This window comes from Pan troglodytes, chromosome 10 (assembly GCF_028858775.2).
Source record: "Pan troglodytes isolate AG18354 chromosome 10, NHGRI_mPanTro3-v2.0_pri, whole genome shotgun sequence".
NCBI classification, from domain to species: Eukaryota; Metazoa; Chordata; class Mammalia; order Primates; family Hominidae; genus Pan; species Pan troglodytes.
The window spans coordinates 16051963-16079852 of NC_072408.2; the positions used below are offsets into that span (position 1 = coordinate 16051963).

General features: G+C 43.9%; 1 protein-coding gene and 1 long non-coding RNA gene across 31 annotated transcripts in view; one reads left to right on the forward strand and one right to left on the reverse strand.

The window, feature by feature from the left end:
• LOC129136510 (uncharacterized) overlaps positions 1-2886 on the reverse strand; it is a 58843-nt gene extending 55957 nt beyond the window's left edge. The window contains exon 1 of one of the 2 annotated variants that reach the window (XR_008538233.2): positions 2538-2886. This is a non-coding gene — a long non-coding RNA (uncharacterized LOC129136510). The remainder of the gene's footprint in view (positions 1-2537) is intronic. The other variant, XR_010148259.1, reaches the window with a different exon arrangement.
• PHC1 (polyhomeotic homolog 1) lies at positions 1425-27851 on the forward strand. 29 transcript variants are annotated; one of them, XM_063786274.1, is made up of 15 exons: positions 1425-1533; positions 5210-5367; positions 7333-7443; positions 8557-8637; positions 9172-9321; positions 10205-10360; positions 17971-18463; positions 20101-20891; positions 21403-21550; positions 21805-22016; positions 22662-22776; positions 24401-24509; positions 24721-24871; positions 25375-25606; positions 26855-27851. In XM_063786274.1, the coding sequence occupies exons 2-15, from the start codon at positions 5254-5256 to the stop codon at positions 27007-27009; spliced, it is 3018 nt and encodes a 1005-aa protein (XP_063642344.1). In that variant the 5' UTR covers positions 1425-1533; positions 5210-5253; the 3' UTR covers positions 27010-27851. The 29 variants fall into 29 exon arrangements, 28 of the variants coding, with proteins under 28 accessions (XP_063642344.1, XP_063642355.1, XP_063642357.1 ...); XM_063786285.1 differs by having other exon boundaries at positions 20101-20354; XM_063786287.1 differs by having other exon boundaries at positions 10229-10360; positions 20101-20354.
• The last annotated feature ends 39 nt before the right edge of the window (positions 27852-27890 follow it).

Genomic DNA, 27890 nt, shown 5'->3' on the forward strand with positions numbered 1-27890 from the left:
TTGGAGAAAAATGAACTTGAAAAGAATCCTGTGATATATGGAGCACACACCTTTACATATAAAAATTAAACTACTGGCCCATAATCAGTATAGCTCGCCTCATGATAGATTATTCTCAGGCTAAATTTATAACAGGCACTCAACAAAAGTATTCATCGCTTATCCCCTAACATTATCTAGTAGCTATAGGAGCCGGTGACCCAGTAAATAAAAAAAAAAAACTTTAGGGGTGGAATGTAACTATATGCAGTAGCGGTAATTCTGCTCCATTTGTAAGGAGGGTGAAATGCGATATGGTCATGTACCCTCTTGGTACACAAGTTCCATAGGCTATAGAAAAACAAGTCCATACCCTCTGATATCTGCATTCCATATTCTTGTTATAGCTTACAAATCTTCTTTAGACACTTAACAGTGATAATTCTCCCAGGGAAACTAAGGAAGCACATGAGTCATGTTTCTTAACTTTAATGTTGTATAATCTGAAAATTATCTACAGATGCTTTTTTTTTCCATTGGTGCTAGAAAATTCCGCCTAGGCTCAATCAATATCCATTTCTAAACTTCTGCAAGAAAGCTTTAACTGCTTTGACATGCCAAAAATCCAGGTGTGAATTAAACAACGAATGCTTTACCTCGTTTTCACCACTAGTTCTACCAGTCAGAATCTTTTCAAATCATCCTCAGCCAATGCCTGTCATCCACGGCCTGGCAACACACCCTTTCACCTCCTCATACCCCGTGTCTTCGCTTTTCCAGTCCTTTGGCTGCCCTCCGGTTTCTTCCCTCACATACCTGTCTGACTAGTTCCTAGAAGCCTGGCAGAAATTGTTCTCCGATTTTAATCTGGCTGCCACAAATTAAAGAGCTTGGAGTCCAAATACTCCTCTCTCAAAGCAAAATCTAAATGGATATAATTTATAAGCAAAGATAACACTTCTGTTTTTTTCTCTATAAACAAACCATGCATGGGCTTTTAAAGGAGAAAAGGAAGAGTGGATTGACAGAGAAAATAACTGTTTAGGATAGAGGTTAGGAAAAGACTGTGAGAGCAAGAGAAAAGGCATCAATCCCAGTTGTTAATCCACGAGGCATCCCCCAGACCCTTCTGTAAAGGTTAATGAAGGCAGTAAGGCAGTTATCTTTGTTTCGTGCACTGATGCAATCCAAGCTTCCACGGTTTAGCACATAGTAGGCGCTCTATAAATATTTATTGAATGTTGAACGATGAGAGAGTAATTAAAAACCGGTAAGTTGATATCATAAATACAACGACAACGGCTCCCCTATCAAATGTTTAGTGTTCCCAGAAACAGCCCCATTGTTCTACATCTCGTTATACTCTGGCCTTTTCCCGTTTTTGTCATTCGAACTCATATACATATTGAAATCGAAGCACACACAAATCCCTGAAATGACAAACTTAAATGCTATCCAAAGGAAGTTACATTAGGTTGTTGCTTTGAAAATGAAGTCAACTCCTAATGGGTTAGCTGTTTCTGCAGCATTCTTTCCCGCCTTCTTGGAGTTGAGGTGAGGGATTAAACAATCAACCTTCTCTCTCCTTTCTCTCATTCTCAAAGTTTTTCTCGCCTTTTCTTTCCTTTCCTTTGCTTCATTTCTTTTCCCAGTCTATCGTTTCTCTAGGGGTCGTTGCTTTGCTCTTTCTCCCTCTCTGTCTGTTGGTCCCTTTGATCCTTTCTTTCTACCCCTTATTCCCAGCAGCTCCAGAAAATACCTTCTTTCTCCCCGTCTCACGTCACTTCCCTCCCTTCTCCCATCTCCCTCTCCTCTCCGAGAGGTGCGTTCCCCACTAGAGGCCAGCACTTTCTTAGTTTCGTCCTTCCAACCGGCGAGCAGAACTCGGAGAGAAAGAAGGGGGTAAAAAAGAAGAGAAAGAGAGCAAGAGAGGAAAATACCCCTGGGCCTGGAGCGCAGAGGCCCGGGAGCTGCGTCGCCATGGCAACGGGCGCCGGCAGGAAACGAGGGACGCGCGGGAGGGAGGGGGCGGAGGGCGCCGAGGGGAGGCGGAGGGACGGGGCGGGGGGGTCCGGCTGCCCCGGAAGCACCTCCCCGCAGCCCCCTCCTCCAGCCCGGCCCGCAGCCCCTGGCCTGCGGCCCCCACCTTCTCGGCCGGGCAGGAAGTGACAGGCCCGGAGCGAGCCCCGGAGGCCTGGCTGAGCCGCGGCCGGGCCCGCACCCGGAGCGGCGGGAGGGGCGGGGAGCCGCGGTCGCGCCGGGCGCCTCCCACCCCGCCCTCGGCGCCCCCGCCCCTCCAGGAAGGGGAGGAGGCGAGGGGAGCCCGCCGCGGAGGCCGAGCGAGCCCCCAGCCCAGCCTGGCGACTGGGGACCCCGGCACATGAGGTGGACGCCCCCGGGGAAGACTTGGGTGCACAGCCAGGCGAGAAGGTAACCGGGCGACCGAGGGCCGGGGAGGGGCAGGACCTCTGGGGGCTTGGCTGCGCGGGGATGTATCCTCAGCCACCTCCATCTGTGTAACGCCCCAGGTACCTCCCCCAGTTGCTTTCCCTGCCTACCTCCGGCGCTGAGCTCTGCGGTCCTTCGGCTCTGCCTGTCCGAGTCTTCTGGCTCTTCATTCTGCTGCGCTTCATGCTGTCTGTCCGTCACCCTAGCTGCCTCTGACTGCTCATTTTCTTATTCATTTTTCCTTCTCTGACTTTGGTCCTTCCAGCCGAGCATGCTGTCTAGTTATCTCCCTGCTTTCGTGGTCCGCTGGGTTCCTCAGCCTCCAGTTCCTTGACTTCTGCCTCTGCTCTCTGTATGCACATGTCCCAGCTCACTTGGGTCAGTTCATTCCCGGCGCACCACTGGATCCACCCCCTTCCCCCAGTGTATTTGATTTCTCTTTGAAACATCATTTTCATCAAGGTTCTATATAGAACGAGGACCCTTGGGCGTCTACTCCCTGTTCTCTTGATTATTACCGTGTCTTTGGCACAGTCTTCCCTGAACCACCCCCTTCTCCCGTCCCCCTTCCTATGTCCCATCCTTTCTGCATGATAAGAGTTTCGTGCTTAGGGATATTGACTTTCTCCAACTCTCGGCCCAATGCTAAGTCCACCTCAATGTCCCATTCTAACTCCCTTCGGTAGGTCTGTGCGCCTACCCAACCCCATGTATGCCCACATGCTACCTTTTAAGATGACCATGGCTTAGCTACTCTGGGGACATCTGTGGATCAGCTTCTCACTGTCTTCCAGTTTAATTTGGAAAATTTTGATACCTGGTGCTGCCCAAACTGTTTGTTGTCTCCATTTTTTATATTTAATCTTGTAGTCATAATGTTGATCACAAATGAATACATTTATGTGCCCGGGATCCAGGAATCCTGGTTTTGGTGGCAGTTTCCCTTGATTTTATTGAGACTTTTAAGTTGGTCCCTTTACATTTTTATTTCTAGTTCACAATCCAAAAAAAATTATTAATCAGAATTCAGTTTTGGGAAGACGAGGGGTCATACGGTTTGTATTTTCACATGTGAATGTAGGAATTATGGTCTCTATACCTAGCAAAGGGGTCTTGTGTCTCTGAGTCCAGTGAACTAAATCCAGTAATCTATAAAACTGTGCCGTGCTGCCTCTAATCCTTACCCACTTTTTTTCTTCACATGCTGATAATGAGGATTCATGGGTCTGTATCTGTTTAGTGCTTTGATATTTTGGCAAAAGATGTGGGGACAAGGTAGACTAGTTGAAGCTGATATGATTTTTCCTATGTACTTTTTGGGTAATATACATGTTTGCAGTGACATTTGCTAGTCCTAAATGAAACTAAAGATTGGGGGGGGGGGATAATGGTGTGATTGGATGATACTGGGAATGAGATAATAAGAAATATCCTCAGCTTTATTGCCAAGGCCAAGCAGTTTGATACTTTGCTTGTTTGTTTGTTTTGGATGCAATCCCTATGACCAGTCCATTCACCCTAATGAAACTGTTGACAACACTTAGCAGAAATTCTGGTTTGATGTTTATATTCTTAAGCCAAATAATATTTTGGTGACCTGATATTTCTAGTGGCCCAGTGCCTCAGAAGTAGAGAAAATAGTGTGTAGCTTAACAAAAGAGAAAAACAAAAAAAAGGAATGAGTAAAAACCTTATTGTCATTTAGTGCTGCTTTGGAAGAATATTTCTTCTTCTCCTGCCTCTTTGCTTGGTTCTTAGCAATGTTTTCATATGTGTCTTTTTGCAAATGTAAGTGTAGTCCCCAGTGGGTAAATTCTGACATGTTAGTAGATTATAAAGTTGCATCTTACTTTCTTGAAGATTTTCATTGTGTGTATTTCTATGTTTCATACCCCGGAGTCATTTCTTAAAATGATATATTACATTCAGTATGAAGCCTTCTTTGCAGTGAGGAAACAGGTATAAGGAAGGAAAGCAACATGCCTGAGGTGTTATTAGTAGCCTGAGCTGGAACCAGGCAGCTATTTGGGCTATGTGGGCTGTAGGTGAGCTCTTCTGCTTCCTAGTTTTATGACCTTCCATGACCCACTGAATGTGTCCGTATCTTAAGGTCCTCCTCCATAAAATGAGGATAACTACTCACTATCATAGTGAATGACACTGCCTTAATTACAGTTTGGTTTGAAGAAGCATGTGTTAGTCCAAAGACTTGATACTTACTAGGGCAACTTCTTTAACCTCAGAAAACCTTATGTCTCAAATTGTAGAATGAGGATAACAGTGTTGACTTTACAGCACTACTATGAGAGAGAGAGAGCATAGGTGAAGTGCCTAGCCCAGTGAAAGGAGGCAACTAGTGGCTCTCCAGTATATGGTGACTCATTTGGATGATAACAATGCAGATGGAGACAAAAATGAGATAACCAAAACTTTTAAGTGGAAAGATTTTAAACTGTTAAAAAATGCTATGGGAATGTAAGGTAACTTTGGTATTGTAAGGTGCCATCTCACATTCTGGCCGTTTTATTTAATGACAGCCATGAGGGAATACGTAAAGGTTGTTTCTTTTGAGACTGCATAGCTTCAAAAGATGGTAGTATTGGGAAGACATGGTTGCAAGAGTGTATTGAAGATTTGGGAGTTTTAAGATGAGAAATCATGGCTTATGGAAGAGGAGGAAGATTCTTAGATACTTATGGATTTCCTGTGTTTTTGAATAATAACATGAGATAACAGCTTGGGATCAAGATATAAATTTTAACCTTTTACTGCTTCCCTCTAGGTCTTGAGTCAGAGCACCAGCCTTGGGGACCCTGGACCACTATCATGGAGACTGAGAGCGAGCAGAACTCCAATTCCACCAATGGGAGTTCCAGCTCAGGGGGCAGCTCTCGGCCCCAGATAGCTCAAATGTCACTATATGAACGACAAGCAGTGCAGGTGAGACTCAGCTCTGAGGGGCCATGGTCTGTGAGTCTTGGCTTGTGGTAGGCAGTGATGCTGGAAAATAATTGTACTCAGTTCTTTTTCAACAAACTGGGGAGAGTTGGGTTGGATGATGACTAAGCTGTCTTCCAGCTCTGAGAATCTTAGGAGTTTACAAATGTTTGGGCAAGCAAACAGTGAAATCCGGTCTTTCAAATAAGGATTTAAAAAACACATTCAGTCCATCTAGCTAGATTCTAACTAACCCTTTCTCATACTGGATTGCCAGGTTTTTAATCTTTGGCCATTCTTGTAAATCCCCTTGAGTAATAGAAGTATCATGGAACTCTTTAGAGATTTATTTTTAAACAAACAGCAAATTCCATGTTTTTATTAATTCTGTTAGGAAATGAGGTCTTTTAGCAAATATTTTGGTTACTTGAATAACTATACATATCATAAAAATAGTTCTAATTATTAAAGAATAAGAATACAGTAAAGTCCAGTTAGCACTAAAACCAAACTACTGTTTTCATTTCATAAATCTGTATTAGCATACTGATATGTAAAAATGCCAATTAGTTGAATTCGTTGAAAATTTTACCTGAAGGAATCTTTAGAAGCCACTATTTATTTTTTCATTATTTCCAACCCATCAGGGCTGTATTACCTTTACTGTATACCTAAAATATACTTTTACATTTTCTCCTTTTTTTTTTTGAGACAAGGTCTAGCTCTGTTGCCCTGGCTGGAGTGCAGTGGTGCGATCAGTGCTCACTGCAGCCTCAGACTCCCAGTTCTCCTATCTTATCCTCCTGACTAGCTGGGACTATAGGCACACTCCACCATGCCCAGCTTTTTTTCTTATTTTCTTTACATTAATCGGCATTTTGTTTATTTTCATCCGATCTAGTCTTTGCTATGGCATGTATTTCCAGCTCCCAATTGGAGAAACAAGTTTGTATAAATTGCACTGCTTTACTTTTCTTAACATCCTATGGAGAATAAACCATAGAATTACATTCACGCATCACTTAATGACAGGAACGCGTTTTGAGAAATGTATTGTTGGACGATTTTGTAATTGCGTGGCTGTCATAGAGCGCACTTACACACACCCAGATTATGTAGCCTACTCCGTACCTAGGTTATACAGTATAGGCTGTTACTCTGACCACTCCTGTGTATGTAGTCTGCCATTGACCAAACAGTGGTTATGTGGTGCATGGCTGTAATTGTTTCTTCCGGTTTTTAAAGGACTATATAGACTTACTGAGGCAGAAGGAGCTCTCTGTTTTTTTGAGATGGAGTTTCGCTCCTGTTGCCCAGGCTGCAGTGCAATGGGGCAATCTCATCTCACTGCAACCTCTGCCTCCCAGGTTCAAGCAATTCTCCTCCCTCAGCCTCCCTAGTAGTTGGGATTACAGGCGCCCACCACCACGCCCAGCTAATTTTTTGTCTTTTTAGTAGAGGCGGAGTTTCACCATGTTGGCCAGGCTGGTCTTGAACTCCCGACCTCAGGTAATCTGCCCTCCTAGGCCTCCCAAAGTGCTGGGATTACAGGCAGGAGCCACCGCGCCTGGCTCAGAAAGATCTCTTGAGGCCAGGAGTTCAAGACCAGCCTGGGTAACATAGCAAGACCCCATCTCTAAAAATAAAAAAAATTAGCTGGACATGGTGGTGCATACCTATAGTCCTAGCTACTTGGGAGGTTGAGGCAGTCAGGAGGATTATTTGAGCCTAGGAGTTTGAGGTTACAGTAAACTATGATCACGCCACTGTGCTCCAGCCTGGTGATAGAGCAGGTTGACTTTGCTCTAAAAAAATGAAGGAAAATCAGCCGTTGACGATTTAGCCCAAACTCCCATCTCCTCTGGTTTCTGTCCTTCCCATGGCCCCCTTTCACACAAATACAGTGATTTACATAGAATAGGAGCTAGGAGTGGTCCATTCTAAATGTTTTATCCTCTCTTTTCCTAGGCTCTGCAAGCACTGCAGCGGCAGCCCAATGCAGCTCAGTATTTCCACCAGTTCATGCTCCAGCAGCAGCTCAGTAATGCCCAGCTGCATAGCCTGGCTGCCGTCCAGCAGGTGAGAGGTCAGCAGCCAGCTGGCCCGAGAGGGAGGGGACAGGCACTACAGGTGGGTAGGGGAGATTTTTTGGGCATATAGCATCCTATACTAAGCCAGGCTGCAGACAGCCTCCTCCGCCTCCTGTCCTTCTGTGGGAGGATGGATGCATCTTAGCTTCTGGGGTTGCAGTAAGAACCGTAAAATCACTTTTTAGGTATAGAGTGGCTGTGTTCTAGACCTGCATTGTCTAATAACGTAGTCACTAGCCACATATCGCTATTGAGTGCTTGAAATGTGGCTAGTCTAAATGGAGATGTCCTATAAGATTTTAGAGTTAGACTACTTAGTACAAAAAAAGGTAAAATATCAGTAATTTAAAAATATTAATTACATGTGAAGTGATATTTTATATTGGGCTAAATAAATTATGAAAGTTAACTTTTCCTGTTTTACTTTTTAAAACTTTGCATAGTAGAAAATTATAAATGTGGTTCATATTACATTTATCTTGTATACCTCTGGACTAGAATTTTACTGACTCATGATATGACCTGACCAAAAGATCTTTTTCTAGCTGGGCATGGTGGCTTACGCCTGTAATGCCAGCACTTTGGGAGGCTGAGGCAGGTGGATCACTTGAGGTCAGGAGTTCAAGACCAGCCTGGCCTATATGGTGAAACTCATTCTCTACTAAAAATACAAAAATTAGCTGGGCGTGGTGGTGTGCACCTGTGATCCTAGCTACTCTGGAGGCTGAGGCAGGAGAATCGCTCAAACCTGGGAGGCGGAGGTTGCAGTGAGCGGAGATCATGCCACTGCACTCCAGCCTGGGTGAAAGAGCGAGACTCCTTCTCAAAAAAAATACCATCTTTTTCCACCTAAAAGAGAGTGGGAGCTGGAGGACAAGTTGCCTCTCTGCCCCAGGAGGGTTATGTGGGGCTAATTGGTTAGCATATGTGGTAATGTGAGGATTACTGGACTAGTGAATATACTTTTCTTTACCCTAAAGTGGAATCTCTCTGTTTATAATGTGAAATCTCTATGTTTTGTGCTTGTGATTTATTACTAGAAGACTGAGAGCTTTTTCCTTCACTGTCTTTGCTATTTCTTGTTTCCCTTCCTCTTTAATAGGCCACAATTGCTGCCAGTCGGCAGGCCAGCTCCCCAAACACCAGCACTACACAGCAGCAGACTACCACCACCCAGGCCTCGGTGAGTACGCCCTCTCCCACTGAGAGGCTTCTCTACCTGGGTCTTTGTCTCTGGGTTAAATTACTTTGTGCCGCTGATCTGAGAGTGTTTATTGAGCCGTCAGTGGATAGTTACTGCTTTTAAGTAGAGAATAGTAGTACAAGGGGAAAGTAACCAACATTAATCTATATTGGAGTCTCTAAAGAGGAAGTCTAAGGAAGAGAGGAAAGAAAATCCTGGGGAAGAAGAGGAGATAACAAAGAAGGGGACTAATCCCTGGACTCTTCAATGAGAAGTAAAATCTGTTCTGTTTCAATCTTTTGTCTTCTCAACTTTAACACTAGTGGTTAGAGACTGTTGGTTTTTTTTCACTTTGGTAATACCCTAAAGTAGCCAGGATGACAGTTTTGGATATGAAGACATTATTTATTTCCCCCGGCTCCATGAAAGTGAAATACTCTGTTCTTGACTGTGTGACTCTGAATTTGTCAGTCATGTACATTTCCTTTTACTTCTCCCAAATCCTTAGTCCTGGTTCCTTTCTGTACCACACAGATGAATCTGGCCACCACATCGGCCGCCCAGCTCATCAGCCGATCCCAGAGTGTGAGCTCTCCCAGTGCTACCACCTTGACCCAATCTGTGCTACTGGGGAACACCACCTCCCCACCCCTCAACCAGTCTCAGGCCCAGATGTATCTACGGGTAAGCCACAGATGCAGTCACCATTGCCCCAGAGGCATAATTGTCTGGCCCTGGCAAAGACTTGAGTGAAAGCTTTTTTTTTGAGACAGAATCTCGCTATGTCACCCAGGCTGGAGTGCAGTGGCACAATAATGGCTCGCTGCAGCCTCTGCCTCCCAGGTTCCAGCGATTCTCCTGCCTCAGCCTCCCAGGTAGCTGGGATTACAGGCATGCACCACTATACCTGGCTAATTTTTGTATTTTTAGTAGAGACGGGGTTTCACCATGTTGGCCAGGCTGGTCTGGAACTCCTGACCTCAGGTGATCCACCCGCCTCGGCCTCCCAAAGTGCTAGGATTACAGGCATGAACCACCGCGCCCAGCCAAAAGCCATTTTTTTAAACCATGGTAACCCTGATGTTTTGAGAGAAGCTGGGACCTACTTCCCATACTTTACTTAACCTGGAAGTGATGTTCTGTGTTCACAGGTAGCCTGTAGATTAAGTTGAGATATTATGCTAGAAAATACTGGCTTAACATTTGACTAAATTAGTGTTAGATATAGTCGACCTTTAAACCTGTGGCTCAAGTATACAAATTCTGTGTTATCGCTCAGCCTACCTACTTTCTATATATAAGTACTTGTTCTAAAATCCTAATTTTCTCTATTTCTTTGACGTGTGACTCTTTGACATCAATCTGTAGTTTTCTATGCATTCTAGGTTTTCTTCTGGATGGTTCATTACATGTGGAGAATATGAGGCTCCTGGGTTGGTGTGGAAGAGGCAGGGCTCAGCTGTTTAATATCTTCTGTTTATTTTGTCTTGTGGTCCTTCCTTTCCATCTCTTCTGTCTCTTCTTTCCCTCTTGTCCTCTTTGCTCTTCCTCTTCCTCTCCTTGCCAGCCACAGCTGGGAAACCTATTGCAGGTAAACCGAACCCTGGGTCGGAATGTGCCTCTAGCCTCCCAACTCATCCTGATGCCTAATGGGGCAGTGGCTGCAGTCCAGCAGGAGGTGCCATCTGCTCAGTCTCCTGGAGTTCATGCAGATGCAGATCAGGTTAGTGGCGATGACTTTACCTGTGGATGGGCACTGGGCAGGATGAAGGGAATGACCACGGACCTGGGTCCACCCTTCTGCCCCATTACACTTTTCAGAATTCTTACTTTTTGTGTTTTGTTTTTCCTTCCCTTAATCACCATAGAACTTGAATCCCATATAACCTTTGAGTTAACCTGAGTTAGAAAGACAAGGAGATTTGCCTGAAAATAGTCTTGTGGATCTGGGAAGTCTTATTTTCAAGATAGGGTAAATTTCCTCACCATCCTTCTAGTCCTCTGTGGGTTTGTTTTATTCGGAGAGTCTTAATTCTCTCATAGTACTGTCAGAAGAGAAGAGATGTTGAGAGAACTCTTCTGTTAGTTAGATGTAAAGCTGACCTGGCTGAGTTACTGGAGGAATGTTTGGTTGCTTCTGTTTGTGAGTTACTCTAGTTCTCAACTTTCAGTCTTCTCTTCCTGTTCACTGTTTTTTCCCAGTAAAGGTCTTCCTCACCATTACTTCTCATGACTTATTCCCAAAATACATGTATTTTTGAGCCTGGAATTTTAGCTTCTTATAGATGGGACACAACCTAGGATCTTACGATAATTATTTCATCCTTTTAGTTTATTTATCAGTAAGCTGGTAAATGTTGAGTTCTTCCTTCATGTACTTTTGGCCCTCCCTGTTTATGGGTTTCATACCTGTAGGTTCTGCATCTCTGGCTTCCACATCCGCAGATATAACCAACTGCAGATTGAAAATATTTGGGAAAGGCCGGGCGCGGTGGCTCACGCCTGTAATCCCAGCACTTTGGGAGGCCGAGGCGGGTGGATCACGAGGTCAGGAGATCGAGACCATCCTGGCTAACATGGTGAAACCCCATCTCTACTAAAAAAATACAAAAAATTAGCCGGGCGTGGTGGTGGGCGCTTGTAGTCCCAACTACCCGGGAGGCTGAGGCCCGAGAATGGCATGAACCCGGGAGGCGGGGCTTGCAGTAAGCCGAGATCATGCCACTGCGCCCCAGCCTGGGCGACAGAGCGAGACTCCGTCTCAAAAAAAAAAAGAAAAGAAAAAATATTTGGGCAAAAAAACAGTTAAAAATAACAATACAAGAACAAAAAATAATACAAAAATACAACATCGTGTAACCATTTACATAGTACTTACATTGTATTAGATATTATAAATAATAGAGGTGATTTAAAGTGTATGGGAAGATGTGCTATGTGCACAGATGATGTGCAAACACTGCTCTGTTTTATAAAAGGGACTTGAGTGTCTGCAGACTTTGATGTCCATGAGCCTGGAACTAATCCCGTGTGGATACCAAGGAACAATTGTATTAGAAATTTTGCAGGATTAAAAAAGAAATGTGAGTCAGGTCTTCAAAGAGCTTAGACAATGAAAGTGCTAAATTAGGCTGGGCATGGTGGCTCACTCTTGTAATCTCAGCACTTTGAGAGGCTGAGGAGGGTGGATCACCTGAGGTCAGGAGTTCAAGACCAGCCTGACCAATATGGTGAAACCCTGTCTCTACTAAAAATACAAAAATTAGCCGGGCATGGTGGTGTGTGCCTGTAGTTCCACCTACAGGGAGGTTGAGACAGAAGAATTGCTTGAATCTGGGAGGCGGAGGTTGCAGTGAGCTGAGATCGTGCCACTACACTCCAGCCTGGGCGACAGAGTGAGACTCCGTCTCCAAAACAAAAAGAAAGTGCTAAACTAAATGGTGCTAACTTTGAGTGACACATGAGTTTGGAAAAGAATTGGTTACATTACTTTGCAATGCCTTATTGGGATACTTGAGCAGAGTCTTGGACGAGTGGATTTGATTTGGAGTGAGAAGAAAACTAGAGAGAGAACAGCAAGCGTAAGAGTGTAGTCATATAATTAAATACGAGTATGTGTGGTAGGCGTTGGAGATGAGGGGATAAATAAAATAGAATCAACAGGCGTGATGATAGAAGAGGTCATTGCTGGGGTAGAGCATATAAAGGAGGTTGTAGTTAACTTCATAGGTCACAGGGATCATTGCTAGCTATTGAACAGCAGATTAACAGGATGAGGAAAGTACTTAGGAAGAACTATAGGGAGAATAACTGTTCTAACAGTTCCTGGAGAAGAGAAGTTAGGGAACTTGCTAAGAAACTCTTGTGGTCATCTAGCTGTAAGGCAAGTCTTTGTTTTAGACTCTGGTGATAGCAATGGGAGCCACGAGTGAGGTTGGTTCCATTTCCATATCCAGTTCTTTGATTTATCCACTCATTCATTCATCAGATATTTGAGTGTCAATATGTGGAGGAACAGAGGGCAGTAGTTAAAAATACGCATCTGATGGGTCAGATTCCAGCTCCACTCCTTACTGTGTGACCCTGTGCAAATGATCTGACATCTTTCTGTTATCGTTTTTTTCATCTGTAAAATAGGTATTGTAATATACCTACCTCAGGATGTGTTGTGAGGACTAAGTGAGTTGCTGCGTTTGACTGCTTGAAGAATGCCTGGACGTAGTGAGTGTTTAGGAGAAACTACTGCTATTAATATATCAAACATTCCTTAGCGTTGGATGCCCAAGAAAGTCACGATCACTGCATTTATGGAGCTCACAGACCATTGAAACACCAGACATTAAACTGATAGTCACCTGAATGAGGAAATAATTGAGAAAGTACCGAGTGTTCTGAGAATTTAGAAAGGGACCTAACTTAGCTTTGGCATGGGGTGTAAAAGTCAAGGAGGTGACATTTAACTTGGAAGTGTAGAAGTTAGCCAGATAAGAATGTGGAAGGAGAGTGTTGGAGGCAGGAGAACAGTGTGTCCAAAGGTCCTGAGGAGGGCAGGAACTTGATTTGTTAGAGGAATTAAAAGTCTTGTATTCTTGGAGTTTGGCATAGTGGGGCTAGACGGGTAGGAGGAACCTTATCTTTCAGGGCTTTGGGGGCTGTGTTTAGGATTTTGGGCTTTTTATAAAAAGCAATTGGAAGCTATAGAAGGATTTTAAATATGGAAGTGTCATAGAGAGATTTGGATGTATTTTTATTTTGTTTTGCTTTTTAAATACCATGTTGATTTCCTCTTTGGAGACTAAACGGATATGGTGTGAGTGTGACTGTAGGGAGAATAACTGTTCTAACAGTTTAAGGGAAAGACGATGTTCATATTGGGGGTAGCAATGGAGATGGACAGAAATGCATAGATTTGAGGATAACTTAGAAGAATCATTGAAGAGGGTGAACTAATTTAGTAGATGGGGGAATTAAAGGAGATGCCAGATAGGAAATCTGTGGGGTGGCTGGTGGTGCTGTTTATGAGACGAAGAATGTGGAAGTGTATTTAGAGTGACGTTCAGTTTTGGACATGCAGACCTAATTAGAAGTGTTTGTGAGCCATCCATGAGGAGATACTGAGACTGCAGTTTTATTATGTGGTTCTTGAGCTCAGAGGAGAGGTCTGGGTTGGAGATAAACATTTGAGAGTAGTAGGCATATAGATGATAATTGAAGTCCCCCATCTACTAAATTAGTTTACTCTCCTCAGTCTTTAAAATTGCCTGGGGAGGCCGGGCACAGTGGCTCATGCCTATAATCCCAGCACTTTGGGAGGCCGAGGCGGGCGGATCACCTGAGATCAGGAGTTTGAGACCAACCTGGGCAACGTAGTCAAACTCTGTCTCTACTAAACATACAAAAAAAATTAGCCGGGTGTGGTGGTGCATGCCCATAGCCCCAGTTAACTTGGGAGGCTGAGGAAGGAGAATCACTTGAATCTGGGAGGTGGAGGTTGCAGTGAGCCAAGGTCGTGCCACTGCACTCCAGCCTGGTCAACAGAGGAGACTCCATCTTAAAAAAAAAAAGGCCGGCGCTGTGGCTCATGCCTGTAATCCCAGCACTTTGGGAGGCTGAGGCAGGTGGATCACCCGAGGTCAGGAGTTCGAGACCATCCAGCCTGATCAACATGGTGAAACCCCATCTCTACTAAAAATAACAAACATTAGCTGGGTGTGGTGGCACATCCCTGTAATCCCAGTTACTTGGGAGGCTGAGGCAGGAGAATCACTTGAACCTGGGAGGCGGAGGTTGCAGTGAGCCGAGATCGCGCCGTTGTACTCCAGCCTGGGCAACAAGGGCGAAACTCCATCTTAAAAAAAAAATGTTTGGGGAGATAGTACAGGTTGAGGAGAGGAACATTTAATATGGGGCCCTGAGGTAGGATGAACCCCCACTTTGGAAAAGCAGTTCAAGGTCGATAGAGGGTAATGGGCTGACAGAGGTGAATGGGAAAGAGCAGCAGATAGGAAAATCTGGACTGTAGTGTCACGAAGGCAAGGGAACCAAATGTTACAAGATGTGCATGTGTGCATGCGCGCATGCGTGGGCAGGGGGCATCTCTTTCTAATGTAGAGAGGGAAAGAAAGATGGTTTTATTAACCGGGAGGGGGAGTTGTTTCAGTTGAGTTTGGGGGGTGGTGAATCCAAAGTAGTATGAGTTTGAGGGGTGTGAATGGCTGGTGGGAATGAATACAGTGACTGTAAACAGCTATTAAGAGTTTAGCAGCACCAGGAAAGGAAGGTGGAACTGGGGAGGGGAATGTGCAGTTCCTACATGGTGATGAGGGAGCCAGTGGAGAAGAAGTGGAGGAGGAGGCAGTGGATATGATATGCTGCTTGAGATGGCAGGAGGAGGTGGAATATAGAGTGCAGAGGACTGATTGCCTTTTGATAGGAAGAGGAGAGAAGGGGGAAATGATGAGTGTGTATGCAGATAAATGTATAGATTCGGTGGTGGAACTGATGAAGCAATGCTCATATAATGGTTTTTGTTTTCTCTGAAGAGGTGAAGAGTAGGAGGAGAAAGAGAAGCTAGTCTGAGGTATAGGGAGAGAGTGGGAAAGTTTGAAATAGCCATTATGGAAATGAAGCTGATTGGAAAAACTGTATATTAATAATTGCCAGATAATATTATGTGCTCTAGCACCCAATCCTGATGATTCTTGTCAGTATCTCTCAAAAGCCATCAACTCTTTACTGCTCCTGCCTGAATTCAGGTTTTTATTATTTTAACCTGTACTGTACTAGTTTTCTTTCTTTCTTTCTTTCTTTCTTTCTTTCTTTCTTTCTTTTTTTTTTTTTTTTTGAGACAGAGTCTCTGTTGCTCAGGCTGGAGTGCTGTGGTGTGATCTCGGCTCACTGCAACTTCTGCCTTCTGGGTTCAAGCGATTCTTGTACCTCAGCCTCCTGAATAGCTGGGTTACAGGCGCATGCCACTATGCCCAGCTAATGTTTTGTATTTTTAGTAGAAGACGGGGTTTCTCCATGTTGCTCCTGCTGGTCTGGAACTCCTGAGCTCAGGCAGTCTGCCCACCTTGGTCTCCCAAAGTGCTAGGATTATAGGCGTGAGCCACTGCACCGGCCTATTGTACTAGATTTCTAAATGGTCTTCTTCACTTCAGTCTTAACCTACTTGTAGTTCTTTTCCACATTACTATCAGGAAACTTTTACTATGTTTTTTTAAATAAGAAAATATATGTTGTTACTACTAATTTTTTAATCGTACTTCTGGTACACAGAATTTGATAAAATTGTAATCCTTGGATCATGACACTCTCTCACTGTTGGTCTCGTCATAACCTGTACTCAGTAATTTTTAATAATGTAATAAGCAGTGTGCAGTTCCCTCTACTGCCTTCCATTACCCACAGTAATGAGCCTTCTGATTTCTAAGTCCATTCTTCCCTCGGGTCCTTTTTTATATGGTTTTATTGCATCTCTCTCTGTTTCTAAAATGCCCTTTTTATTATAGAAAATTTTAAACGTACACAAAAACAGAAAAAGTATGAATTCCTATGTACTTACCATCCAGCTTCAACAATTATCAACACATGACCAATGCATTCAGGCCCTTCTCTGCCTGTGGAATATTTGAAGCAAACCCCAGACACCATATATATATTTTAATTGTATTGAAATGTGTAAGGTACTCGTGCTGTATGTACACTTTTGGAGAGTGCTTTCTTAATAACATTGTCACGATCCATTTGTTTTGTTGCAGTCATTGTAGTTTATTAATTGTAGTTTCTATATACTATTCCATTGTATGAATATACTATAGTTTATTCATCTTCTCTTCTGTAGATGGCCCTTTGAGTTGATTCCAGGTCGTGGTTGCTAATGAATAATGCCACCATGAACATTCCTATACATGCCTCCTGTGGTACATGGCAAGAGTTTCTCTTGTGGAATTCCTGGGTTAGAGGGTGTGTGAATGTTCAACTTTAGGATATGATAACAAATATTTTCTAAAATAGGAAGTGTATTGATTTATACTTCAATCAGAAATGTATAAATGTATAAATGAATGTTTATTTTGATTAATAAGCTTTATTGGCTTCCTATAATCAGTTAAGCAGACATCATTCTTTCCCTTTATCCATATTTTGGAGTACTGACTATGTGCCGAACTATGAAGGTGCTAGGAATATAACAATGAATAAGACAGATAAACTTGCTGTTCCCAAACTAAAGTTCAGATTCCTTATTTCAATACACCAGGCCCTTACTGGCCCAGCACCTTCCTACCTCCTTATCCACAGCCTGCCTTCCTAGCTTTATTTCTTTCCATTCCTTGTAACTCTCCCCAAACATAATGAAATATTTATAATTTCTAAAAATACAGTCTTTTTAGAAATTATACATTTTTTAAATAATATTTAAAAAAATGTCTTTTTTTTTTTTTCTGGACAGGGTCTCACTCTGTTACCCAGGCTGGAGTGCAGTGGTGTGATCTCAGCTCACTGCAGTCTCTGTCTCCCAGGCTCAAGTGATCCTTTCACCTTGGCCTCCTGAGTAGCTGGGACTACAGGTGTTTGCCACCATACCTGGCTAATTTTCTGTATTTTTTTGTAGAGGCAGTGTTGCCCAGGCTGTTCTCGAACTCCTGAACTCAAGCAGTCTGTCCGTCTTGGCCTCCCAAAGTGTTGGGATTACAGGCATGAGTCATAGCGCCCAGCCTAAATAATAATCCTTTTTTGGTTCTGGCCTTGCAAATGCTGTTGTCAATATCTTTAAACCCCCACCTTCACCATTACCTACTGAGTGTCACATCAGTATCACTTGTTTTAGGAAGCCCTTCCTTGATCTCCCTAGTCTTAGTTGATATTCCTTCTCTGTACTCCTATGGTACTGGGTGCATATCTATACATCTTATTATATCATAAGTGATAATTTTCTTGTCTTCTCTAGTAGAAAGTAATCATTAAGAGCAGAGACTGTGTCTTTCCTCTGCATTTCCAGTATCCAGTGTAGCACCTGAAGCATAGTAGGTTTTTGGGAGGTGCTGAATGATTGAATGGCGAGGAAAGGGATAATTGAAGAGATATTTTGAAGGAATAAAAGACCACACTTGATGATAAACTTGCTAGTGAGTGAAGATGGCTGAAAAATCAGATACGGAGCCAGAGTTCCTCCTTAGGAGGTAGGAAGGCTTAAAGTATATGGTAAAGGCAGAGATAGGAGCTGAGGTATTCTGTGGAATACGACACAATAGCAGTCCTGGCTGCTTTTGAATCTTTAACCTTAATGCCTCCAGTCCTCCTTTTCTCAATCTGTTTTTTCATATCTTTCAGGTTCAGAACTTGGCAGTAAGGAATCAACAGGCCTCAGCTCAAGGACCTCAGATGCAAGGCTCCACTCAGAAGGCCATTCCTCCAGGAGCCTCCCCTGTCTCTAGCCTCTCCCAGGCCTCTAGCCAGGCCCTAGCGGTGGCACAGGCTTCCTCTGGGGCCACAAACCAGTCCCTCAACCTTAGTCAAGCAGGTGGAGGCAGTGGGAATAGCATCCCGGGGTCCATGGGTCCAGGTGGAGGTGGCCAGGCACATGGTGGTTTGGGTCAGTTGCCTTCCTCAGGAATGGGTGGTGGGAGCTGTCCCAGGAAGGGTACAGGAGTGGTGCAGCCCTTGCCTGCAGCCCAAACAGTGACTGTGAGCCAGGGCAGCCAGACAGAGGCAGAAAGTGCAGCAGCCAAGAAGGCAGAAGCAGATGGGAGTGGCCAGCAGAATGTGGGCATGAACCTGACACGGACAGCCACACCTGCGCCCAGCCAGACACTTATTAGCTCAGGTAAATTGTCACTCCTCATGTCATTATTCTCTCAGAATTCATGTGAAATTTTCCTTTTTTTCTTTTTTTGCCTTTTTTTCTTTGCCTTTTTGTTTTTTCCCCGCTTCTGTTGGTCCTTGAATAGTGGAAGGAATGGGAATAATATCAGCCTTGAACATATTAGTTCAGGGTCAGAAGGACAAGTGACAGGTACAGATTTTATCTGTTTCTACCAGGCAGTAGTCAGCTTACAAGTTCCCCTGTCCGCTTTCTTAGGCTGTGAGTTCTTCAGTTTTATCACTCTGTCTATTCATTCATCACATCTTACTGAATTGCTTACTGTTTTCTAGGAATTACTGGGGATACATTTTTGAAAAGCAGATTCCCTGTCTTCATGTAACTTAGCATTTACTATAAGGGATGAATTCTCACCTCACTGTTTAATGTGGTTACTTGATCCAGTGTATAGCAGATACAGTACAAATGCCTTAGAGCACTTAAGACTAATGGAGAGGCGGGGTGCGGTGGCTCAGTCCTGTAATCCCAGCACTTTGGAAGGCCAAGGCAGGTGGATCACTTGAGGTCAGAGTTTGAGACTAGCCTGGCCATCATGGTGAAACCCCGTCTCTACTGAAAATACAAAAATTAGCCGGGCGTAGTGGTGTACACCTGTAGTCCCAGCTGCTCGGGAGGCTGAAGCAGGAGAGTAGCTTGAACCCGGTTGGCAGAGGTTGCAGTGAGCTGGGATCACACCACTGCACTCCAGCCTGGGTGACAGGGCAAGACTCTGATAGTTTATACTTGCTTTCAGACTGCGGGTAAGTTGTAGTTAGATGTGTGTATCTTATTTGGTCATGTTGATTTTTGCCTTTTTTTTGTTTCTAGTACCTTAGTTGTTGATGTATTTAGATAATTTACTCACAAAAAAATTAAGAGTTAGTTATTACTATACTTGGTATTTATATACTCTAGCAGTTCTATTTCTAAATTGCTTTATCATCACATGCTTTGATCTCTGGACAATCTGGTACAATATGGAGAAGTAGAGTTTGTCACTCCCAGTTTACAGTGGAGGAAACTGAGTTAGGTCAGAGCTGACAGGTGCTGACTCTCAAGACTCAGATAGTGGTCTAAGCTGATGATTTGTAAAATCCAGGTCATTTGTGGGAAGACGTTGGCATCTTTAACTCTGTGGGTATCTCTTCTTTCAGTGAATATTAAGTGCTTCTGCAGTGTCAGGCCCTGGGCTGTGTTTTAGGGATGTGAAAATGAATAAAACATGGATTCAGCCTTTGAGAAACTCCAAGTCTAATGGAGGAGGGGCTAACCATTCTTCTTTGCTGAGTACAGAGTAAAAGAATACAATATTTAAGTATGGCAAAGATAAGAGACACAAGAAATTACTGAGGATCTGAAATGACTGAGCAAGGGAGTTCTTTCTCTGAGATCTTTAAGACTAGTAGTAGTTGGTAATGTCGGATTCAGTGGGAAGAGTATGGACGAAGTGATGTCCAAGTTTCATACTGACTAGATTTCTTTTCACCGCATAATTCCAAAACTAGGTTATACCTTGGAAAAATGAATTTACTTTTAATTTAGAATGATTATTATTCTCTGCTCTTTTTTCTCTTTGTTGTATTCTGGGATTGTTGCTATAGCCACCTACACACAGATCCAGCCCCATTCACTGATTCAGCAACAGCAACAGATCCACCTCCAGCAGAAACAGGTGGTGATCCAGCAGCAGATTGCCATCCACCACCAGCAGCAGTTCCAGCACCGGCAGTCCCAGCTCCTTCATACAGCTACACACCTCCAGTTGGCGCAGCAGCAGCAGCAGCAGCAACAACAGCAACAGCAGCAACAGCAGCAGCCGCAAGCCACCACCCTCACTGCCCCTCAGCCACCACAGGTCCCACCTACTCAGCAGGTCCCACCTTCCCAGTCCCAGCAGCAAGCCCAAACCCTGGTCGTTCAGCCCATGCTTCAGTCTTCACCCTTGTCTCTTCCACCTGATGCAGCCCCTAAGCCACCAATTCCCATCCAATCCAAACCACCTGTAGCACCTATCAAGCCACCTCAGTTAGGGGCTGCTAAGATGTCAGCTACCCAGCAACCACCACCCCATATCCCTGTGCAAGTTGTAGGCACTCGACAGCCAGGTACAGCCCAGGCACAGGCTTTGGGGTTGGCACAGCTGGCAGCTGCTGTACCTACTTCCCGGGGGATGCCAGGTACAGTGCAGTCTGGTCAGGCCCATTTGGCCTCCTCGCCACCTTCATCCCAGGCTCCTGGTGCACTGCAGGAGTGCCCTCCCACATTGGCCCCTGGGATGACCCTTGCTCCTGTGCAGGGGACAGCACATGTGGTAAAGGGTGGGGCTACCACCTCCTCACCTGTTGTAGCCCAGGTCCCTGCTGCCTTCTATATGCAGTCTGTGCACTTGCCGGTGAGTGATGTCTGATGGTTTTGAGGGCACTATTATGCATGAGAGTGGACCTGGGCTAAGTGGAAATAGAGCTTAATTGAATAGGGGAATAAAGAGTTAAGAGGGTTAATATTGGTATTTATCTGCTTCTTCTGTAAGAGAGTGACACATTATATAATATCTGAATTTTATACTCCTAAATTTGTTGCTGCTACTATTCTGGGTTTTTGGGTATGTAATAAGTTAGATCAAGATAGCCTTAACCAAATCAGTCTTTGAAAAAACAGTTCTTGGTTGGTCTACGTGAATACAGGGTCTCAAGACCTAGGTCAGGACTAAATCATGTTACATTTTCTTTTGTCCTGATGGAAAGTTATTAGGAATGACCAGGAATTTTAGTGTACCATGGGAAGTAGATAAATTGGGAAATCTGGAACTAAGAAAATTTTCTTTGAACATACGGTAATAATTGTGGTTCCTTATTATCCTTCATTTGTACATCTTTGTTTCTTTCCTATTCTTTACGGTATAGGGTAAACCCCAGACATTGGCTGTCAAACGCAAGGCTGACTCTGAGGATGAGAGAGATGATGTCTCCACATTGGGTTCAATGCTTCCTGCCAAGGCATCTCCAGTAGCAGAAAGCCCAAAAGTCATGGACGAGAAGAGCAGTCTTGGAGGTGAGTAACTGACTTCTAATGCTGTTGGAGAGCACACAGAGTAGAGGAATGTTCTGAGTGAGCTAAAAGATAAATCTGGTTGAGTAGAAAATGGGCCAGAAGTTGGTGGACAAATGAATAGATCCAAAAACAGGGAATCCAGGTGAATTGTCAAGGGTGGACATAGATTATTATGGAAGATCATGCTGGCTCAACTAATAGATGGATCAATATGTCATCTCATGTCTGTTGCTTAATCTGTGTTTGTTTTCCAGAAAAAGCTGAATCCGTGGCTAATGTGAATGCTAATACTCCAAGCAGTGAACTAGTAGCCTTGACCCCCGCCCCTTCAGTACCGCCTCCTACACTAGCCATGGTGTCTAGACAAATGGGTGACTCAAAACCCCCACAGGCCATCGTGAAGCCCCAGATTCTCACCCACATCATTGAAGGCTTTGTTATCCAGGAAGGAGCAGAACCTTTCCCGGTGAGGGCAGGGCCATAAGGTGGGACTTTGAAGTGGGGACTTGGTCTGATTGTTGTCTTTTCAAACTCCAGTAAAAGTAAAAGGCACAGAACTATTTAATGAAAGAATGGTTCAATTACGCTATTTATTTAATTATAAAGAAGGAAAGGGAAAGGAGTGTGTGGACCATAAAATGAAAATGTTAGGAAGAGGAGAAGAAAAGGAAGAAAGTAACCTTTAAAACTGTAATGTTTAGTTAGATAAACTAGTTTGTTTTATAATGAATAAAATTATAGTAATGAAGTTAAGGAGCTTTCCTAGGGTTTGCAGAACCAGGACTAGAACTGAGGTGTCTTGACTCCTAGTGCATTCTCAGCACCATAGGAAGGAAGAGGACAAAATAGGGAGCCAGCATAGGAACCTGTTCTCCAATGGCTTATCTGGAAAAAAAGCCAGTTACTATTTTTTTTTTCTCATTTCCAAACATTGTATAGAGACCAGTTACTACTCTTGATTACCGTATTGAAAGTGATTCTCTCTGAACCAGACTTGGTCATTAACTCAGAGATCCAAGCAGAGACATAATTGATTGGGAAATGTTGGGGAAAGCTATAGAGAAGCAGAAGGGGATCAGGCTAACTTAACTCTCAATGTTTTCTGGGACAGGTGGGTTGTTCTCAGTTACTGAAGGAGTCTGAGAAGCCACTACAGACTGGCCTTCCGACAGGGCTGACTGAGAATCAGTCAGGTGGCCCTTTGGGAGTGGACAGCCCATCTGCTGGTGAGCATTTATTTAGAGACCCATTTGGGGGAAGGAGACTCGTGGAGATGTGTTTGAGGACTCGGTGTAAAATACTAGTTACCTATTTATTTAAAGTAGAAATGAGGCCTGGCACAGTGGCTCATGCCTGTAATCCCAGCACTTTGGGAGGCCAAGGCAGGCATATCACCTGAGGTCAGGAGTTTGAGACCAGTCTGGCCAACATAGTGAAACCCTGTCTCTACTACAAATACAAAAATTAGCCTGGTGTGGCAGCATGCGTCTATAGTCCCAGCTACTCGGGAGGCTGAGGCGGGAGAACCACTTGAACCTGGGAGGCGGAGGTTGCAGTGAAGTGAGCTGAGATCACGCCACCGCACTCCAGCCTGGGCGACAGAGCGAGACTCTGTCTCAAAAAAAAGTAGGAATAAAATGAAGTCCGTCTACATATAGAAACCATATTATATATCAGAGTATGTAGAATCACAGAAAAGGAGTTATATAAGGTGAGGGGAATTTATCCAGCTAAAGTATTCTTTTGAATTATTATTATTATTATTATTTTTTGAGACGGAGTTTCGCTCTTGTTGCCCAGGCTGGAGTGCAATGGTGCGATCTTGGCTCACCGCAACCAGTGCCTCCTGGGTTCAAGCGATTCTCCTGCCTCAGCCTCCCGAGTAACTGGGATTACAGGCATGAGCCACCACGCCTGGCTAATTTTTGTATTTTTAGTAGAGACGGGGTTTCTGCATGTTGGTCAGGCTAGTAGTCGCCAACTCCCGACCTCAGGTGAGCCGCCCGCCTTGGCCTCCCAAAGTGCTGGGATTACAGGCGTGAGCCACCACGCCTGGCCCTTGAATTATTCTTTACTCTATAGATGTATTTTTTGGCCGAGTGTGATGACTCTCGCCTATAATTCCAGTACTTTGAGAGGCCAAGGCCGGTGGATTTCTTGAGCTCAGGAGTTTGAGACCAGCCTGAGCAACATAGTGAAACCTTGTCTCTACAAAAAAATATAAAAATTAACTGGGCATTGTGGCACATGCCTGTAGTCCCAGCTACTTGGGAGGCCAAAGTGGGAGGATTGCTTGAGCCCGGGAGGTGGAGGTTGCAGCGATCCAAGATAGCACCACGGCACTCCAGCCCGGGTGACAGAGTGAGACTGTCTCAAAAAAATTTTTTTTTCCAAAAGATGATCTAAAATAGGACATTTATATCTTTAATTTCCAGTTCTCCTTATTCTAGATTTTATAATCTATCTTAAGGACTCTTACTTATTTTCCCACTGCTTTTGGAAATCTTTGTGGTAGAAGGATCTTATATCTTTCTAGGCATTAGTAGTTCCTCTCTCCTCAGAAATTGAATCATATCTGAAATCTAAGAGTATGAATTAGGATAAAATTAGTAAGACATCTAAAATGGAGAGAGTTCGGCTTAAGGTTAGGAAGACGTCATAAAGTTCTCAAGGGACAAGTCTTCATGATTTTAGGTTTTGAACTTTGCGTTTTAGGGATTCTCAACTAGGTTGTGTAGGTTTTTGGGGGTAAACCCTGAGAATAATTTTAGAATCCAGCTCTGAGCCTAATGATTGCCTGAGGGGCAGCAGAAACCCATGGTGACTGTCCAGCAATGCCTTGTTTTTTAGAGTTAGATAAGAAGGCGAATCTCCTGAAGTGCGAGTACTGTGGGAAGTACGCCCCCGCAGAGCAGTTTCGTGGCTCTAAGAGGTTCTGCTCCATGACTTGCGCTAAGAGGTACTCTGGGCACCCTCCTCCTTGCCCTCAGCACTGATATCTCCATCTAATGTTACACCCCTTCCCCAGGATCGTCTCATAGCTGATGTTTTATGTCTCCCTCCTTGCTTTTATTCCCTTCCCCAAATCAGCTCATAAGCAGAAATTCACATTTAGAGCAGGGTGGTCTTCTGTGGCACTATTGACATCCTATATATGCCCTGTCCTGTAGGTACAATGTGAGCTGTAGCCATCAGTTCCGGCTGAAGAGGAAAAAAATGAAAGAGTTTCAAGAAGCCAACTATGCTCGCGTTCGCAGGCGTGGACCCCGCCGCAGCTCCTCTGACATTGCCCGTGCCAAGATTCAGGGCAAGTGCCACCGGGTGAGCTGCTTGTTGCAGAGCCAGATGCCTTTAAACTGGGTCTTTTTTCCTTTCCCTGCAGGGCAATTCATTTGCCCCAGGTAAGAGGGTGTGAGATGAGAACTCTGGTTTCACATTGATTGCATTACTACAAATTCCAAGAGATCCTGACCCCCTTTGTCTCCGGACCTCTTACCCAACTACTGGTTCATGTTTCCATTAATCCTTACACTGTACTTGAGTACAATTGTTAATTGTACTCAATTGTACTCAATTTCTCTCAGTTGTACTTGAGAGAAAATCTAGATCAATTGTTAGGTCATGGGGAGAATCAAGGAAGTGATACAGTTTCTATTTGAAAGACTTTGAGAGTAGATTTTGGGAATTTGCAAATAAAGTGCTGCTTATTTCACATATGATAAGATGAGTTTTTCTTCTACGCCCAACCCAGGGTGGTTTGGGAAGAAAGAGAGAGGAATAAACCTTTGACACTGACCTCATTGGTTTGCTCTTTTCCCCTATAGGGTCAAGAAGACTCTAGCCGGGGTTCAGATAATTCCAGTTATGATGAAGCACTCTCTCCAACATCTCCTGGGCCTTTATCAGTAAGAGCTGGGCATGGAGAACGTGACCTGGGGAATCCCAATACAGCTCCACCTACACCGGAATTACATGGCATCAACCCTGTGTTCCTGTCCAGTAATCCCAGCCGTTGGAGTGTAGAGGAGGTGTACGAGTTTATTGCTTCTCTCCAAGGTACTGACCCTCTCTTCAACAGAACCCAGGTGGTTTTCCTTAACATCATCCCACAGGGGCCTTGATAAGAGGGAAAGTAATTGACTTTTAAGCAGTAGGAGCTTGAATGCTAATATAGAGGCTCTACTCCTAATATTTATTCAAGTTGACTTCCTAATTTTTTTCTGGGTTGACATTATCTTCTGTAATGTCAGCAATTTTACTGTGTTTGATTCTCATCTTATGATGTAGCTGCATTTCTCACTAAATTTTTGGATAAAATGTTTTTGTGTAATTAACTATGATACCTCCCATGGGGAAAAAAATTTTTTTTTCAGTGGAGCAGGGTATTAGAAACTAAGTGGCCATTGTTGCCCCACTCTTCAAAGAGGGCTTGTTTGCTAGTCTTCTTTTTTTTTTTTTTTAAACAGAGACAGGGATTCCCTATGTTGCTCAGGCTGGTCTTGGAGTCCTGGGCTCAAGAGATCCTTCTGCCTTGGCTTCCCAAAGTGCTGGGATTATAGGTGTGAGCCACTGCACTCAGCCTGTATGCAATTTTGACAAAGAGTTTTTTTCAGAAATGAAAATCACCCTACCCTTCTTGCTATTTGTCTGAATTCTGGGCCCTTAAACAAAAATATCACAAAGAATCTTTTTGCCAGTATAAAAGAAAACATGCTTTTATTTTTGTTCTCTCCCTTTCCCCTGTCTCTAAGCTATTTGAATGAAGTTATTTCTGTGGTTGAACAATTTAGTTGCTTTTCCTTTCTTGGTCTTGGACCTTGGTTTTGTTGTTGTTGTTGTTTTGAGACAGAGTCTTACTCTGTTGCCCAGGCTGGAGTGCTGTGGCATGAATTTTGGCACACTGCAACCTCCGCATCCTGGGCTCAAATGATCCTCCTGCCTCAGCTTCCCAAGTAGCTGGGACTATAGGCAGGCATCACCATGCCCAGCTAATTTTTGTATGTTTTGTAGAGTCAAGGTTTTGCCATGTTGCCCAGGATGGTCTTGAACTCCTGAGCTCAAGTGATCTGCCTGCCCTGGTCTCCTAAAATGCTGGGATTATAGGCGTGAGCCTCTGCACCTGGCCATTTTTTAAATACCAGTTGCTTTCTAATTTCATTTTGCTTTTAAAGCTTGCCATCTGACTTCATATTACTGAATTTAGGACAGGTACTTTGGAATTAATCATTGCTAGACCTCAGTTTCATTTAGCTTCCCTCCTCTTATCATCTGGCATTACCTACATGTTCTCACCATTTCTTCTAGGCTGCCAAGAGATTGCAGAGGAATTTCGCTCACAGGAGATTGATGGACAGGCCCTTTTATTACTTAAGGAAGAACATCTTATGAGTGCCATGAACATCAAGCTGGGCCCTGCCCTCAAGATCTGCGCCAAGATAAATGTCCTCAAGGAGACCTAAGGTGGCCCTCTTGCACAAACCAGCCTAAGGCAGACACTCTCCACTGTCCAGGTTATAACCTGGTACCAGCAGACTTTGCAGGGAAGAAAGAGTTGTTCCAATCATGTAACCTTCTGTAGGGGATTACTGAGACAGGGAAGAGAAGTGCAAGAATTGGTTGCTGGTGCTACATGGCGGCAGCTTTGACATTTTCTCTGGGTTCTACTTTATTTTTTAAAATCTTTACAATTCTCACCATTTCACCTACCTTAATCCAATCTTTATAAAAGAGGCAGTCTAGAGAACTAGGACTGCTCAGCCTTATCCTGGAGTGGAGCATTTAGCCCAGGTCTTAATTCTCCAAGAGGAGGAATACATAGTATGGTAAGGCAAGGAACTGGGTGGAATGTCAGGTTGCCTGCCCAATGGGAGAGGTAGGGTTTTTCTAGCTTGTGTGACAGAAGTAGCAAAATCTGGTACTCCCCCCTCCCAGTGTAGCTGTGGCTCAGAGTTTTTTCTTTTTGTTGTCACTTACTCCCTTGTGATTGAATTTTTTCTCCTGCATCCATGGCAGGATCCCCAGCCAGTATAGAGACTTGGTTGGCATCTTCTGCTGCAGGGACTAAAAGTATTTGACTGGGGCACATGTGGCTGTTGTCATTCTTTCTGCATCCCACTGTTCCCCTCCAATTTATGTTATTTTCTACCCTGTTTTTCAGTTCCATCTCTGCTCTGTCCTATAGCTTTATAAAACCAGAGTGTGTGGGGCTGAGGTCAGGAGTATAAGTACCTGCCTTAGGCACTATTCCTTATATAACAAAAATATTAAATATTTTTTTCCTCAGTAAAAGGATGAAAATTGGTTTCAGTTGTCTTACTCTATTCCAGTCTTTGCCCACTTT